The sequence below is a fragment of the Astatotilapia calliptera genome, chromosome 11 (assembly GCF_900246225.1).
Source record: "Astatotilapia calliptera chromosome 11, fAstCal1.2, whole genome shotgun sequence".
Classification (NCBI taxonomy): Eukaryota; Metazoa; Chordata; class Actinopteri; order Cichliformes; family Cichlidae; genus Astatotilapia; species Astatotilapia calliptera.
Window position 1 is genome coordinate 13,338,362 of NC_039312.1, and position 17,058 is coordinate 13,355,419.

The window sequence follows — 17,058 nt, forward strand, 5'->3', positions numbered from 1 at the left end:
CTACAGTAGATAGTGAAAAATTTATGTTATTCAATTAATTAATTGTTTATCTATTACTTATTACTATCAGGGAGGTCTTTATTAGAAAGAAAAGCTGCAAAACCTACAAAAATAAAGTTAAAAGTATAAAATTTATGTCCTCATTCATATTTTCCAAAGCCGTCTGGTGGATCAGATTGGAGTCTTGTGCAACCAGACCTCAGGTTTGACACCCAGACACAGGGCTGATATACGATCACTAAACAAGCGAATAGGTGTGTCGTTGAGATTAGCGCAACTGTCGAGCTGAAAGATCTTAATGTTCTGAGTCTACATATCCCCTCTGATTCTCATCTGACTGTTTAGCCTGTGGAAAAGCAATTTATGGCAGCAAGCTGTTCTTCACCGCATCATGATGTACATCGTGATGCTGCGTCACTGTTGACAACATGGTAAAATTCTAGTCGATAGCTGACAGTGACAGGAGTGATCGTGATGAGAATAATTCGTGTGATGGAAAATGAACAAACACAAAATGTTACCGTCAGTATTCAAAGACAACGGGCTGCACGGTTCTAGGTGACATTCACACACAGGCGGCGTAAGTAACTGAGAAAAATGAAATCTTAAAAATTGTGAACGTGTGAAGCTTTTTCATCTAAACTTGGACTCGCTCAGTCACGCTGGCTGAGGTAAATTTAAAACAAACAAGTGAAGAAAAGATAAAACGGTGCCAACAGGTGTCATTTTGTGTGTCTTTATTGTGGACATGACATTACATCTTTTTGAAATGATGTACAAAAGTATAACAGAACTGAGAATGGCTCAGACGAGGTAGAGCTTTCACATCGGCTTGCTGGCTTGAAAACTACACAGTATAAAAACAACCCGGAAAAATCGAATTAAAACAAACACTCCTGTCTGCTTCTGTCCTCTTATCCTGTTTTGAAGTGATAATAAATACAGATATCAACCAAATACATCTGGAATAATAATGTCTTCTAAGGTAAATTAATCATCGAGTTCATAACAAATTAAAAAAAAGAAATATGAATACGGACACAAATAATACAACTTAAGAGGCATGTAAAACAAACCCAACCAAAGAGAAAAAAGAAACACCTGCCAGCCCCTCTGGGAGGGCAAACCATGACTAGCTACTCAACAAATCCTACAGTTTAGCAAATAGACTAAAAACACACTTTTACATCTTTATGAAAAAATAAGCACTGCTGCGCCTAGCATTATCAAACCTCCCTTGAGGAAACGTAGCTAAAAAGCTGTACCACACAGCAGTCACAGAACAAATCATTTTGCATTCATATCTATAGAATCATTCTAACAAAATAAAAGCCCCAAAATAGAAATGAAAAGAAAAGTGTTAGCCGGCACCGTTAAAAAGACATTCTCAAAGAAACCTTAGCTAGAACTGGACAAAATAAGAATGGTTAAAGCACTAACCTAGTCTAAGTGCACTAGTAATGCCATTTGGTTTCTACCGCTGTATATAAAGGGTTTGGTAAGAGTTTAAGAGATTAGAGATATACACTTTATATTACACTTACTCCTGCTTCATAGTTTTTCTAAGTCACACTTCGGAGTACAAATTCATAGCTGAGGAATTTATCTTAAAGGGACTTCTGTACAACATTGGTATTAGTACTACCCTACCTCAAAGGCTAGAGAATCCATTTCAAGTATTTTCACTAACCACACCTTCAACATACACGTTTGTGCATTATTAGTCCGATTCAAGCACACGATATTGTATGCATAACTAAACAACCCAATGGCATAACAACTGTTTCATCACACATTTGCGTAAAAACTACTGAGGTCTCAAAATAGATGGAAAATACAGTACTCTGTAAGCTCCGTCATCTACAACTGGTGTGAATTTTGAATCAGAGAAACCGACTGCTTTACTCTTCTTCAGAGTCTTGAGCTGCTTCGCTTTACTTCTCCTCTTCCCCTACATGCTGGGCATGGCGTATTCAATCCTGGGGGCTATTTTAAGGGTGAAGGACAAGTAAAACAAACAGCCCTGCTTGACATCAGCCAATAAATGTTAGCATGCTTTCATTACAGGAGGTAGGATAATATAGAAAGCATCGAGACGGAGGCTGTAGTACACGGGAAGTTTAGTCAACCTCTAATACAGTATAAAGAGGTTTGAAATGCACGCGCACACACTCTCTCACACTCTCTCACACACACACACACACACACACACACACACACACACACACACACACACACACACACACCTGTGTTAAGGCTGTGACAGCTCTACAATTCAGTGTCTCCACCTTGTGTATTTACTCATGAACTCTCTGATAGGCTGACCTCCTCACCTCTGCCTACTCTTTCTCTGACCCCCTCGAATGCAAAGCGTCATATCACCATTCAAAGAATCAGACTGACAGCCCAGGGGATAGGCTCTGCTTAAATGTTCTGGTAACCTAATCAGCTCTGCATTGTCGGTCCAATAAACACACTGTTACACAGGATGGTGGATACGTTTCATTATGTGCCCACTTTATCTTTAAAATAAAACCATTAAAGGCACAGCTTTAAATCCTAACACGAGAAGATTAACATCACGGTCACGTCTGTCCACTAAGAATGGCCGGGGACTTAGTACGAAGACTGGGGACAGGAAGGAACGGCAGGCCCAGTCGTGACTTTGAACATTTGAACAAGTTTAAAAACGGTCACACTACTTTGCAAAGGGAAAAAAAAAAGAATGCACTTGCACTGCTGCTTTCTTCGGTTATTAAGGCCCCATCATAGACGTCAAGTTGGTCGCTTGCTGTTACAGTGCATGTACCCGCTGAATAATAGGTGTCAGCCAGTAGCTCAACTACAGCACAAATAGGAGGTGATGTCAAAATCAGATGCAAAGAAATAGCTGTTTTTGTTTTGTTTATTTTTAAGTCTTATCCTTTCAGACATTTGCAAAATCTGTCTGTATAATCTCTGATCTTCTGTGCCGACATATCGTTAAAACAGCGGTAAAATCCAACAGGATGCTGTCTCCAATCCAGGTGCGGCGGCAGCTGCACAACATTCCAGGTTTCAGAAACTTGGAGGCGCATACGGGCAGGAACGAAGGCTTGCTACAGTGGATGCGATGTCAATTTGGCGTCAACTCTGCGTTCGTCAGATGCCGCTTGACGGCTATAATGGGGCCCTTAGATGGTATTCAGCCTGCCTATGGGTTCTGAATCAACAAGAGGGTAAAAGCTGGAATTAGGGGCCAAATATTCTCCTACTTCCTGGCTGCAGTGTTAATACCAACATGCTTAGTGCATGAGCTATTTACAAGGCTCCTTATCACAGTTTTGCATTTTTGTGTAATGTAGCCCATCGTTACCTATGTTACTTCCATAACATCCTTTATCAGTCTTGCAACTCAAACCATTTCCTCTCAAAAAATATATTTAAAAAACTGAAGTTGACTCATTAAGCAAAAGACTATCATTCAATCGAAAACGTTCAATCGACAGGCGGCCGGTAATTTTGTGTCATTTTTCTGTATGACTGTTTGTTGCCGGTGACGTGCTCATGCCGAGTTGTTGGGCACAAGATGCATTTATTTTTTAAAAATCAAAGCATCATGGTGGATTCCAGATAGAAAACAGACAGCATAAAGGTTCAGCCATTACCGTTTATGTAAGGCAAAAGATTTATGCTTTCTAAATCCAGCATAAGATGACATCATGAAATTTTTAAGAGACAGCGCGGTCAAAAGTTCAGAACTGCTCTTTAGCAATGGAAAAATCTTAGGACGCATCTCTTCCCCCTAACATGATCAGCACCGTATTTTTCTTTGCAATCTGGAGCCGACTTCTTCCTGCCACTTTCTTCCTGCTTTAGTGGAGTCCGCCTCATTTAAAGCCCAAATAGTCTGAGATGGTGACACTCTAATATGAACGAGTTACTGAGGAAAACTCCACTCAGTCCCTTCCTTTTAAATGGACAATAATTGAAGGGCCATAAAAAATGGTATGCTCATTTATATTGCCTTTTTCATGAGCATACATCTCCATTACTGTTCCCTCTCTTTTTTGTCCCTTTCTTATCCTACCTCTCTCCATCTTTCCCTCTCTTTCTAATCACAAGCTCTAGAATGGTCACCGCACTCGCACCATTACACTGTCGACTGAAGGGGAGTGAGTTTAGCACACCTAAACAAGCGTGCGCACACACACACACACACACACACACACGCGCACACACACACGCTGACAGAAAGAGGCAAGTCTTCTGAGTCAGAGCCCACAGGAGACAAACTTGCTATGTGCCAGCTGGTTGTCGATGAACCGTAGAGCTTCTTTCTTCTCTTGCTGTGTGTTGATGGTCAGTGTCCTGAGAAATGCACAAAATCTCACGTACAATAAAGCTTAAAAGAACAAAAAAAATAAACAATTAAAAAAAAAAAAAAAGGTTTGTGGGGGCATCTACAGCAGCCATGCAATGCCACAGTCCTCGATCACAATGCCAGCAGTTGCATCTGAGTTCAGTTTCTCTCCTCATTTACTTTCCTTCTCCTGTAAAGCAGCTGGCAGCAACTTTACTTGTTGGTACCTCCAAAAATGGCAGCAAGAGGCAACTCATCGAATTTTCAGGGCTCCCATGATCAGAAATCATTTAAAGGTCACAAGCCAACCTTCGTGATAAAGAAGACCCAATGAAGCAAAAGACTGAATGTTGGTGAGTCCAGCCTCCCTGCCAAAGAGAAACTTTGCATTTCACTCTTCACTTCTTCTATGGTGAGAGGTGTGCACACCTGACCCACGCAGCTTCTTAAAGCAGATTTCCATCAGGTGTCATTTCTATTAAAAAGACTTTTTCTGCTCCGGGCCGTCTTTGTGATTTTGAAATTTTCTAGCACAACTTGAACACGCTTTTTTACAGTAAAAAAAACAACAACAAAAAAACTACAATAACCTTCAATGTAGAAAATTCTACATCATTAAAGGGTGACGGTGAAGAGGAAAGGCTCAAAAAGTGAACTGTTAGTCGTAGGTTCTTGTGTCTAGATCTGTGAATTTCAGGAACGGTGACAGGGCTTTGGGATTGTGTAAGAAGCTGGTCCAGGTTGTGATCAGATCAGCTGAAGGTGTTTACTGTTGCTGTTGTGGGTTTGGTGGGTGTTTGGCAGCCGGTCCTCCTCGCTCCCCCTGGCTCAGTAACAAGCTCCTCCTGTCTTGGTACTGGCTGTTGTCAAAAGGCATATGGTGGACACTCTGGACATGTGTCTTTAAGTTCCCTTTCTGAGAGGCTCGGTATGGGCAGAGTTGGCAACAGAATGGCCTTTCCCCTGAGGAACACACACACAAAGTTGAAAGGTCATATGGCGGCCAGAGGTGACACCGTACACAGAATTTAGAGAGGACAGGGATGTTTAAATATACGAGACAAAAATGATGCAAAGCATAGATGAGGCTTGCTGCAGTGGGAATGGAAAAAGAAGGGGAGGAGGCCAGAGAACACAAGCAAACATAAGCAAAGACACATGGTGGAATCCAGCTAGAAGTACAGCAACACTCTGTAGGTTAAGTGAAGCCTTCATATTTATTTATTTATTTTTAAATCTATTTTCACTTAAAAAGTTCTCTATCCTGACCCAGATGGAGTAACTGTTCCTCGCCCTTTCCTGCCATCTGGAGAAGAGTGCCACACATCCCCCTGTCCAAAGAGTCCCACTTTTGTCTCCATACGTTTCTCTCAATCACCTGGGCCACCCAGCGGCCCCCTACACAAACACACCCCCTCTCAAACACACTCTGTGCGCACCCTATACTCTCGCTTCTAATTAGAATGACCTACAATGGCACAGACACCTCTGAAAAAACAAAAATAAATAAAAATAAGCAACGCACACCTGAGCAAAACAAATGAGCGTGCCATTTAATTGCACCTAATTATCATTTTGATAAATGGAAGAATATCAAAGCGGGAAAACAAATGACTCCCCGTGCCCCTCCCGCACCCCTTCTCCCAGAAGAAGAAACAGGGAAATATAGCTGTTATCATACATCATCAGAAACGCAACGGTGAGAAAAGGAAGGGGGGAGTGGGGGGCTGGTGTAAGACAGAAAGCGAGAGAGATAAAAAACAAAAAAGTATAATTAATCACACTGAACCCCCCCCCTTCAAAACCCCCAAAAACAGCTGCAAAGATGGTGAGGGTGAGACGTGCGGGGGAAGCGAAAACCTCCGCGACACCGTCCTGCGAGGGAAAACATCACTGACAGGACCGGTGCACTACATTATACTAAAGGTTATCGGCACCGTAAAGCAGCGTCAACACTACATTTAATTGGACCCCTCTGCAGCGTCCGCTCCCATCACTCACAGTGTGTGTTAAATCTGAGTTCACATGGGCGTGCTTGATTAATTATGATGGAGGTGCCGCGTGTACAGCCCGGGTCTCTCCGAATGTCAAAGCAGAGTAGCTTTAGCCCAATGTTCCCACTGACCCCAATCCTTACTCATCGTTTCTGCAATTTTTAAAGTTTGTTAATTACTTGTGTTCAGTTTCATTTCCACACAATCCTCTTGGTTCTTGTTGTATTTACACCTGCTCATAAACAAAGATGTTATAGTACACTGTATGTGAACGGTGAAAGTAGGAGATACTGTGATGTTGCCCAGTGGTTTGTGGACTGCCTTTTTGAAGTGATTTTTGAGACCCGATACAAGAAGCAATGAGTGGCTTTGACTGTAAATCTGATGGTACTGCAGATGCATTCCCCGCTTTATTGTTTTTTTATTTATTAAAAATAAACTTAAAAAAAAAGTAAATAAATAAAATTTATTAAATAAGTCGTGAAACTAGCAATTCAGACTGTTGAGTCTTCAGAAAAAGAATAACTGGAATCATAAAACAAGTCAGAAATATGGACATTTTCTCACTGAGTTTCATACAATTTCACTACTTTTTTGCAACCACAAGAGTTGCCCTCTGCTGGCCATTAACAGAAATGCATGATTAAGGCATTATCGCATTTCTATATACAGTCTTTGAATAGTTGAGTATATTGGCATTTAAGATTTATTATTTCTATGCAAACCCAAGCTTTTTGCTGTCCTCTTGCCATGCGTATGATCTCAACCTCTTAGTCTCTCGGCAAAAACTGCCATGTTACCGCTGTTAACTCCAGTTAACAGCATCAGTTAGTTTACAGTGTCAGTTAAGATATCAGGATGAATAAAAGCAGTAAAGTTACATCTGCTGACATGATAACAGATGGCTTTTAGTGCTGGAAATTCGTTTATGCTCAAAATACCTGCTAACAGATATTGCTAGGAATGATCATTTTCCTGAATTGTAGCTGCTTGAAGATTTATAAAGTTTGAATTGTAGCAAATGAAGCAATTTTGTACATTAGAATCTACATGCTGTCATTTTGCAATTGCAACATGCTGATGAGCCCATGTGAATGTGTCGAATGTACAGTGAAATTCCGATAAACTGCAAATCCCAAAGCCCGTCTGGCACTGCAGCAAAGCAGCAACTGCCCTTTGAGTTCAAATGCATACATCAAAACACCTAAATTCAATATTTTAGGTGAAAGAAGTGTCAAAGTATGGGTACGGTTAGCCAAAATGCCAGGCAGAGCTATTCACCCTCTACACATGGATGCAGATTTAACTGTATATGTCTGAATGTGTCAGATCAGAGCCTGCACATCCTTTCCAGTGTGATGAGGAAAAAGGGGGATGTGATATTTGTAATGACAATGTGGGGGGGAAAAATGCATCTCATGACAAGTAAAAAGCATGCGCTGTTCTTTAACCAATAATGCTTCTGCCTGATTTAGATAGCTGCGGGGGAATCTACGTTGTAACTTACAATGTAACTGGAAATCCTTTTTAACCCTATGCAGTTCCACATCATTCAGTCATTGCGGGCTCTTCCGATCTCATGTGTAGTTACATTTCTCGGTAAATGCACATCAGGTTACGGCGTAGTTTTCCCATAGACATCTAAATCAGGCGTTAGTTTGAAGTATCCCAGCCTTTTAGTGCAATTGAGCAAACCTCATTGTTTTCAAAGCAAAAGTGAAGCTCGTCAATGAGACAACTGTGAATACACACTCTTACGTGAGGTGTGATCCAGCAGCATGTGAGAATGCCAGGTGTTAATGCCGTGTGCAGAGGGCGCCACATGTGAATGTTAAACATGAACAAAAAAAAACAAACACACACACACACATACACACACACACACAGGCTAGGAAGCTGAGTGACTGACACAGACACACACATGCAGAGGTGAGACAGTAACATTAAGAAACATGCGGGAGCGATGAGCGAGCCCAGTGATTAGCCATTGTGCCACATACTTGTTTGGGAGCTTCAGAAGCGGTGGTGTGAGCGTCAGTACCTCTGTGGAGTCCGTTAAAATCAAACCCAACTGTGGGGGGAGAAGGAGGATTGGGTGGGTGAGGGGGAGAGGAAGAGGAGGAGGAAGGAAGGGGGAGGGAGGATTTGGTTAAACGCTCTACCAGATCCACACAAGCATTTTTTTTTTTTTTTTGGTCTACCACCACGCAAACAAAAAGCATTTTGACACCAGCACCCTTGTTAATAGAGGGGAGCTGGCAGTGATGATGGTGATGATGATGATGATGATGATGATGATGACGACGACGACGATGGTGGTGGTGATGATGGTGATGGAATCTGGTGGAGGCGAGTCGGTGATTTAATATGACGCATGTTAATAGAGGCCTCGGGGTGGCTGGCCTTTTCTGTGCGTGTGCACGTCCATGCTGAAGACAACTGTCGGTGACAACATTAATTACAGCCCCTGTGAGTGTTTACAGAGCCTGTGCATGGGCATCTGTGTGTGTGTGTGTGTGTGTGTGTGTGTGTGTGTGTGTGTGTGTGCGTGTGTGTGTGTGTGTGTGTGTGTGTGTGTTTACAATAGAGCTTGGAGGGAAGCTGAGCTCTGCATCACTTACCATTTGGCCTCTGTCACTTAGAATCACTGGCTGTGCCACATATCATTCACACTCTCTATAAAGAAGCTACTTATCTCACTGTCTACTGTGATCACCGCTGGCCCGGCTGATGGACATGACAGGACAGGAGAGGGAAAGGAGAAGAAGAAGAGGAGGAGGAGGAGGCAGGAAATCAGGCAGCCAAGGAGAAGAGAGTATGCGAGGACAAAAAATAAAAGTGAAAATTAAAAAGAAAGAGAGGAAGGGAGAAGGAGGAGAGGGAAAGAATGTGAGGAAGAAACAAGAGAGAAAAGGGAAGAAAAGAACCAGAAATCAAAGAGGGGGGAGGAGAGTGGGGGAGTCTATGGATAAAGGAAAAGCAGGGATAGGGAGAAAGGCAAAATGAGACAGACGGAGGAGATAAAAAGACCGCAAAGGTGACAAGATGTGGAGACAAAAAGGAAAATAACTGAAGTGAGAAAGAAGACAAAGGATCTAGGAAAGGAAATGAAAGGGAAAGAAAGGAGGGGAATGAAAAGCAGAGGGAATAAGTGAAAGTAGAGGAAGAGCCGGAGTGTCTGAATCAAGCTGTTTAGTGAATGGCACTGGGATGCATGCAAATGGATTCGTAAGGCTGGCGTGGACAAATGCTGTTCTGCTTCATTAGAATGCACAATTCCATCTCTCTAATTGACATGTAATTAATAATGTATACAATTTGTCACAGGTCAGTATCCGGAGCAAATCATGTTTCAGTTTAAAAAATAGAGACAGCTGCCCAGCCCAGGGCGGGGAAGGACTCACAGACCGGTTGTCACACTCAACTGAACAAAAAGATCTGTTTTGATTTATTTGCAGAATGCCAGGACGGAGCGGACGTACAGGGAGCCTGATGATGAAATATTGTTGAGAATGTGAATCCCTGTGCATATATCCTCTATATCTCATGTCGGCGTTGCTGGGTGGATAGATCTGTGTGCGCACAGGTGGTACAGGAATGAGTGACTGGTGAGAGAAACTAGAAACTGGGAACATCTAATACTGCAGGAATAGCAAGTAGCTAAATAAAGTTGTACATGTTAAAGTAGAGCTCTGGACTTCCTTCCCTTGTTTCCCCCCCTTATTTCATATCTTTTGCATTTTGGGTAATTTAATGGTTTCTGTGACTGATGTTTTTGCACCTTGACTACTACACCATTTATCCTCTTTGAGTTGCTCTGTATAACTTTAGAAAGTCATAGCAGAGAACTTTTCAAACAATAATCTTTGGTTTAGGGTTTGGAGATCCAGAGCTTTATTTGATATCTTAAAAAGAATTAATATTTCTAACTGTGCTCAGTGGTTTAAATGATATTACATTTGTTATAAGCTTGGTTTTTTTATTTTAGAGAAAACAATCACATTTTCTGTTTACTTGTGTATAAAAAAAAAAATGGTGCTCATGTCGTAATGTGACAAACATTCAGCAGAATAATGTATTGTATATTTTGCTTGCTGCAGTCCAGGGTTGTCACGATACTAGATTTTGACACTCAGTACTGACATAGAAAACTACAGAAACAAAATGGTGTGTATCTGTGATGAATATTTTAAGACTGTAATGCAAAAAAGCACAAAAAAAAAAAAGACAATATGTTTTGGAACCACTGCTAATCACATAAATTTGGTACTGTAGGCTGTCACTGCTTCTCTGTAGTTTCTGGCAGAACTTTATTAGCTTCAGTCTGGGATTTTAAGACTTTTTAGACACAAATAATTGTGTTATCCTGTCACTATCTACTAATATTACAGACAGGCAGGAGTGATAACATTTTTTGCCTAACTCACACATTAATATTATCATTTTATCATCAGCCATAGGCCCCAGCCGCTGCCTTAACGAGAACCCAACAGACGGCTAATGCTGCTGTTGGGTTATTGCTAATAGGTAACGTTAAGGTGTGCTCTGGCCAGATTAATATTTATTATAAATGTTTTAGTACTTCAGTGTTGTTAAAATGAGAGCTTCACTGTTGTTTAGCATTGTGAATGCCAATTATTCCAAACACTAGTGAAGTTGTGTCAATTTGAGGAGGCGAAGATGGCCGCGTTGGTGTCAATACTGGTGCAAATAAGCATCTAATCTGTCATTTTTACTATCAATTAGCACATTTGCAGCCCTACTGCAGTCACAGGATTTCACTATACTTAGTTCATATGAGTGGCCTTACATTTTGTCACAGTCAAATGTGCATTTGTTAGATTTTTTTTTTTTCATTGTTTAAATTTTTTTGTGACAAACAAAGGTTGTGAAATCCACCTCAAAAAAGTGAGAGTGAAGACGATTTTAACCCAAGGCTTAGACACTTCTACATTAGATCCAGCACGTGTGTGACAAATATGTACTTGCTTCTGTTTGGGGTTTTTTTTTTTTTTTTCCCCAGTGCGTAATGGCTGTATTTACCTGTATGGGATCTCATATGAGTTCGCAGGTGGCTGGGTTGGCTGAAACTCTTCCCACACTCATTGCAGAAATACTGTCCCTGCCGCATGAGAGACCTCAGCATCCCTGCGCACACAAACACGTGAGGGAGGAAACACAGGATTAAATGGTGGCTCTGCAAATTCCAGAGGTCAAAACCACTGCAAGCCATTCTGGATTTAGAGGAGGCCAAATGCAGTGAATTTGAACTTTTGATTCTTAGAACAGAGATAAAACAACAACAACACCAATTTATATTATATATGTGTGTGTGTGTGTGTGTGTGTGTGTGTGTGTGTGTGTGTGTGTGTGTGTGTGTGTGTGTGTGTGTAAGAAAATGGACTATTAGGGGACAAAGAATACTCTGAGTTTGCATAGGCTTTACATTTAGGATTTTTCTTTTAATAAAATGGGTCAAGAGTGAACATCAGAGTCATATTATTTCAAACAGGAAGACATTTTCACGTGGCAGTTTTTCCACAGCTTGTCTAAAGACGTAAAGGTCGGATTCAGGCAGAAAGTGAGTGGGTGTACATAAAGCGCAGAGCCTGGCTGGAGCGGTGGAGGTAGGTAGCATCAGTAGTGGACTCGCGCAGGCATCATTAGTATGTCTAATGTTTCATTATGAGCGGCTAGCTCCAGGGGCTGGACTGCAGCTGTCACACAGCATCATCTCAGAGGCTGACAGCCAGACACACAAAGCGTGCACACACACCGCATAAATTACAGGCAATTAAAACGCCCCGGCTGTGATGTGCCCGCTCCGCTGCCCGTGTGTCACATGTCAGGTATGTGTGTGTGTGCGCATGTGTGTGTTGGCATGTGTATGAGTTATAAGAGTTGTATATATGCGCGCTTGGGCCAAGGGAGGAAAGTGAAGCACGGGCTGTGGCACACACTGGCATCATTTAGACACACACATAATAATGCAACAACTGCGACATTACATGCACCGCTCACCTTTACATGTTCATGTCCTTAAAACGCGAAAAGAAATCAACTTGTTGATAACACACGCTCAAAGCTCGTAAGTCAGTTTTCCTTGATGGCACATGACTAAACGGACACTCCCTGGCTTCAGCCTTTTTGTTACGTCCTGCTTTTACGCAGTTATTTTCAATAACTAAACATTTAGACAAAAACCATCAATTTCCCATGCCAGCTTAATGCGGGTCAACAGGACGAACTTGTAAATTTTATACTGCCGGAAAAGAACCGATTAACTTTGACGTCACAAATCACAAAGTTCACTATGGTACTTTAGCACACATCCTGCGAGAAGAATCTGCGAAACTTTTAGGTAAACAAAATTAAACAGAGAACTCACCGACGCCTTTAACGCTACATGGATTTTACTTTAAAATTGATTTACAACAAAAGGAAAGCGCGGGAAAATCAATCAACTTTTATCTCGCCACATCTAATGAGAGCTCTAAAGCTATAACGAGGCAGTATAAGAAAAACGCCACCGGGAAATTAATTGTTAAGGGGACAAGAAGCCCGCCTGTGCTTTGTAAACCAGATGGAATGCATACTAAAAAGTGGTTAAAAAGAGCAGGAATTCACCATAAAACCCGCTCTGTGTTCATAATTTCGACAGCTATGCAGCAAAGACACGTCACTCGTGCCGGATTTTTCTTTTCCCCCCTGCGTTGCATGTAAATGCAGGGGCAGCACGAGGACGAGAGACATTTAAGGATGGTCTACTTAATGACAACACACATGCGTGCTTGCCTCGGACCTCTCTCGTTGACAAAAAAGAGGCCCGGAGATTCAGGGGTGCTTTCACTGAGGACGCATAAACACCATAAGCTTAAGGCCTGGCATATACCTGGGAAGTGCCCATAACTCTGGTACATTTGTGTATGTGTGTAGGCAGAGAGGGAGGGATGTGGGGGGGGGCAGCTGCGGGAACAAGGAGGACAGGGATGCGGAAGAGGTGACAGAGAGTGTCTCTGGCAGCCCGACTGCTGGCCTCTGGATACTCTACTTCTACTCTGGGCCGCCAGCCCTTCTCACTGACGCACTAATGAAAGACAAGACAGAGCTGGACGGAAAACACAAGCGGACACGCGCACACTCGTGTCCGCTATTACAGAGAGAAAGGGAGAAAGACTCAGTTGCTCAAAAAAGGTCACTTTATCGCATGTGACTCAAAGGGCTAAGGCAGATCGTGACGATATGCGCCTGGACGGGTGACAGCGATGTCATGCGTCTGCTCTGGGGCTGTTGTCTTTGACCCCTGGCTCCACACAGCCCCACTTGACCTCAGAGACACAACTGAAAATGGGCAAATAATACGGATGTTCGGTAATGACCATTTCCAAAGCAGCTGGTGGGGTAATTATTCTGTCTCATCTCTCTCTTTGCCTCTTCTGTTCCCTCTCTCTGTTTTTCCTCCCTCCATTCGCATCTGTGCGAGTCTCTCGTCAGGCAGAGCCGTGACCTAAACAGTTTGTGACAGCTTTCTGGGAGAGTGGAGCTGGAGAGTAGGCATGCCTCGCAGACCTGAGAGTAGCAAAGGTTCTCTCACGTCTTTCACGATTACAAAAAAATAAATAAATAGAGGCTACACACACACACAAACACACGTTCCTTTTGCATCTAAAAATTTCAGGCACATATGGACACACATGCTGCCTCAGATAAAGACTTTCATTATGCCTCACAAACATGCGAGCACACGTGTGCGCTCGTTTAATGGATCCCATCGTTATTAAAAACCTCATCAGACTGTGTGTGTGTTTGCCTGTCGATCACTTTCTCCCAGATGGAGTGCCAAGTGTGTGAGATAAAGAGAAATATGTGTGCCTGCTCTACAAGTTTGGATGTTTGAGGCTGCTGGTGTCTTTTTCTTCGATAGCTTGTCAGGTTTAATCACTTCTAATCATATCAGCTGAAAAAGTTGCTCAGACACTGGAAAATACTCTTCTACATACTCCTGACATTTGGCAAAGCCAAGGCCCTCTGGGCATTTTGGATGTGAGCTTATGATGAGGGACTTTCTGCAGTGCAGCTTTTTTCCAATGTTTGGCATTATAAAAACACAAAAAAACAGAACTTGGACTACGCCACTGCTAATTTTCACAAACAAAAGTAAATCAGCCATAAAAATAAATAAATTGATGCCTACCAGTAGGATCCATGAGGGCATTGGCTGCACCCCAGCGGTGGTACATGGTAGCAAATTCATGAGGGCTGTAGTTTTTGAGGAAGCCGAGGACGTCACTTGGCGTCTCTGGTGTCTCGGTAATTGGCTCCTGCTTTACCTCCCTGCGAGCCTCTGAAGGTAATGAAGAAGAGGATGAGGAGGGACAGGAGGAATTCTGAAAAGCGCCACCCTTCGCCTGCGAGGCACCAAAGTTGGGTCCTGCAGTTGAACTATGGGTAATGGTGCTGGGCCTCGTAGCGTTAGCCCGAACCTGGCTGTGAGGATTAGGAAGCTGCTGATGAGGGGTGCCCCTAGCTCGACTGTACTCTGCTAGGCCGTGTTTGCTAGACAGCATGAAACCCAGTCCCTCTTGGGGCAACAAGTAGCGGTCAGCTCTGGAAGATGTAGTGGAGCCGGCAGTTGGGGCTGAGGGGCGTGAAGGGGTGCCAGTGTTCTTCTCCAAGGAGCTGGAGGATGACAGCGAGCTTCCCCGCGGGTACACTTCCACTTTGGGTCTGAAGCGTGACTGATGAGTGTGGTCCTCCGTGGGTCTGATGTTGCTGCTGCCTGGCCGTGCTGGGACTCTCCCAGCTTGGGTGCCCAAGCTAGAAGAGGGGCCCCTTGAGGAAGAGGCACAGGGAGCAAAAGATGATGATGGTGTGGCTGAATAACTGGCTGGCTTGCTCTTTTTTAGAGCCTCGCTAGAGCACGCTGGAGGCCGTGTGCGCTGGGTGCGCATCAGCGAAGGGAGAGGCTGACACTCCTTCCCTTCCAGGAAAGGTGGAGGTCCTGTGCGTCTCCTAGAGGATAACGAACTGTCCTTGGAGCCTTTTGAGTTGGTTTTAAGAGCCCATTTAGGAGCCAGATTGGAACTATTGCCATTAATGCGGTGAGCCACAGTCTGGTGCATCCAGAGCACCTCGGGGTAGCGGGTGGAGTGAGAGCAGAAGGAGCACTTGTGGCTAGGGAGGCTTTTCTTGTCCAAGGCTAAAGAGGCTATACCCCTGATGCCCTCAGCCCTGACACATAGATCCAAAGGTGCTACGCTGGGATCGAGTGCAGTGGACTGAGCTGAACGGTAGCCAGGAGGGGATGTAGAGTTGTTTACTCCATGAAGAAGCGCTTTCTTAAGTTTGATATTACTGCTGGGAGTTCCTCTGTCCGAGCTGGGACTGGGAATGGTGCTGGATCTATCTTTAGAGGCAGGTGGATGTTGGACACGGACATGAGTTAAATAGGCCTGTGAATCTGTGGCGACAAAGTCACACATGCTGCAGATGTAAGGCTTCTCATCTGTAGGGAAAAGCAACAACAACAAAAAGGTCAGTGGCTACAAAGGATGTCATGTTGATTATAGTTTAATACACTTAATAGTTAACCCAGGGATCATTTCTTTCACATTCATGTTGGTTCGACTAGATGTAGTTTTAGTAAATGTCCACCAGGCTGCAGCATTGATCAGTCTTTCCAAAACCTCTCTTTTTATTTTATGCATACTAAAATAAAACAATTATATCTACTAATGCAAGAATATACAGAATAGCAGAAAACAAAACAAAATTACATTTTAACATTTCATTAAGATTTGGTATTTCTTCAGTAATAGTCTGTGACCATGCAAAACTCATGTGAAGGTTATGTATAAATATTTGAATATTATTTCAGAGAGATGTACATTTCCTTGGCAACTGCTGGGCTGTTTTATAGTCCATATGGATGGAAATAGTTACAACATAGCATCGAACATTGCCATAGAGTTCAATAAACTCCTTATTGACATATAAACAAATGAGGAGTGTTACAGGGCTGTAAAACTGGTTTATTTACTGGCACGCTCTTATGCTGGCACTGCTTTACATTGCATGTGTTAAATGTACTGAGCCAATGCTGCTAAGCCATGCAGGTGCAATTCTATAAACTCCCCACAAGGTGGCAGTTGACAGGTTTCTAACAGTGAATGTGATTGTTATGACTGGATTTCCCTAAGTGTCCAAATTTTCAACAGGAACAGAGATCATTAATAATGATGGTAAAATGGTAAATGGTAAAATGGTCTGTATTTATATAGCGCTTTACTAGTCCCTAAGGACCCCAAAGCGCTTTACATATCCAGTCATCCACCCATTCACACACACATTCACACACTGGTGATGGCAAGCTACATTGTAGCCACAGCCACCCTGGGGCGCGCTGACAGAGGCGATGATATCAAACTGAATGGAAACACTAGTAATAGATGTAGAATGAGTAGCAATATTTGGTTTTAAATAAAAAAAAATATATGTGAGGAAGAACAATCCTAAAGTTAGACTTTTTCAGTATGAAAGACTGCCAGAGGCAGGGTAATCGCACATGCAGACTCATATGTATGATAAAATACATCAGATACTCTAAGTAGCACATTATTGTATTCTCCATAATCCCTCCTCTTTTTTTTTACAGCACCAGCAATCTGCCATCTGTTTTTCCATTTGGCTTCCTGTTGGCAACGTTGGCCAGCGCTCACAGCC

The 17,058-nt window shown here is 42.8% G+C and overlaps 1 protein-coding gene across 7 annotated transcripts in view; it reads right to left on the reverse strand.

Moving 5' to 3' along the window:
- Positions 1-2,200: 2,200 nt before the first annotated feature.
- znf516 (zinc finger protein 516) overlaps positions 2,201-17,058 on the reverse strand; it is a 48,672-nt gene continuing 33,814 nt past the window's right edge. For 5 of the 7 annotated variants that reach the window (XM_026183699.1, XM_026183700.1, XM_026183702.1 and 2 more), the window contains exons 3-5: positions 14,531-15,841; positions 11,380-11,484; positions 2,201-5,305 (exon numbers count right to left, since the gene is read on the reverse strand). In XM_026183699.1, coding sequence (XP_026039484.1) covers positions 5,109-5,305; positions 11,380-11,484; positions 14,531-15,841 — 1,613 coding nt within the window. In that variant the 3' untranslated portion in view covers positions 2,201-5,108. Of the gene's footprint in view, positions 5,306-8,336; positions 8,408-8,572; positions 8,776-11,379; positions 11,485-14,530; positions 15,842-17,058 lie in introns of those variants that run through there. The other 2 variants (XM_026183704.1, XR_003273747.1) reach the window with 2 other exon arrangements.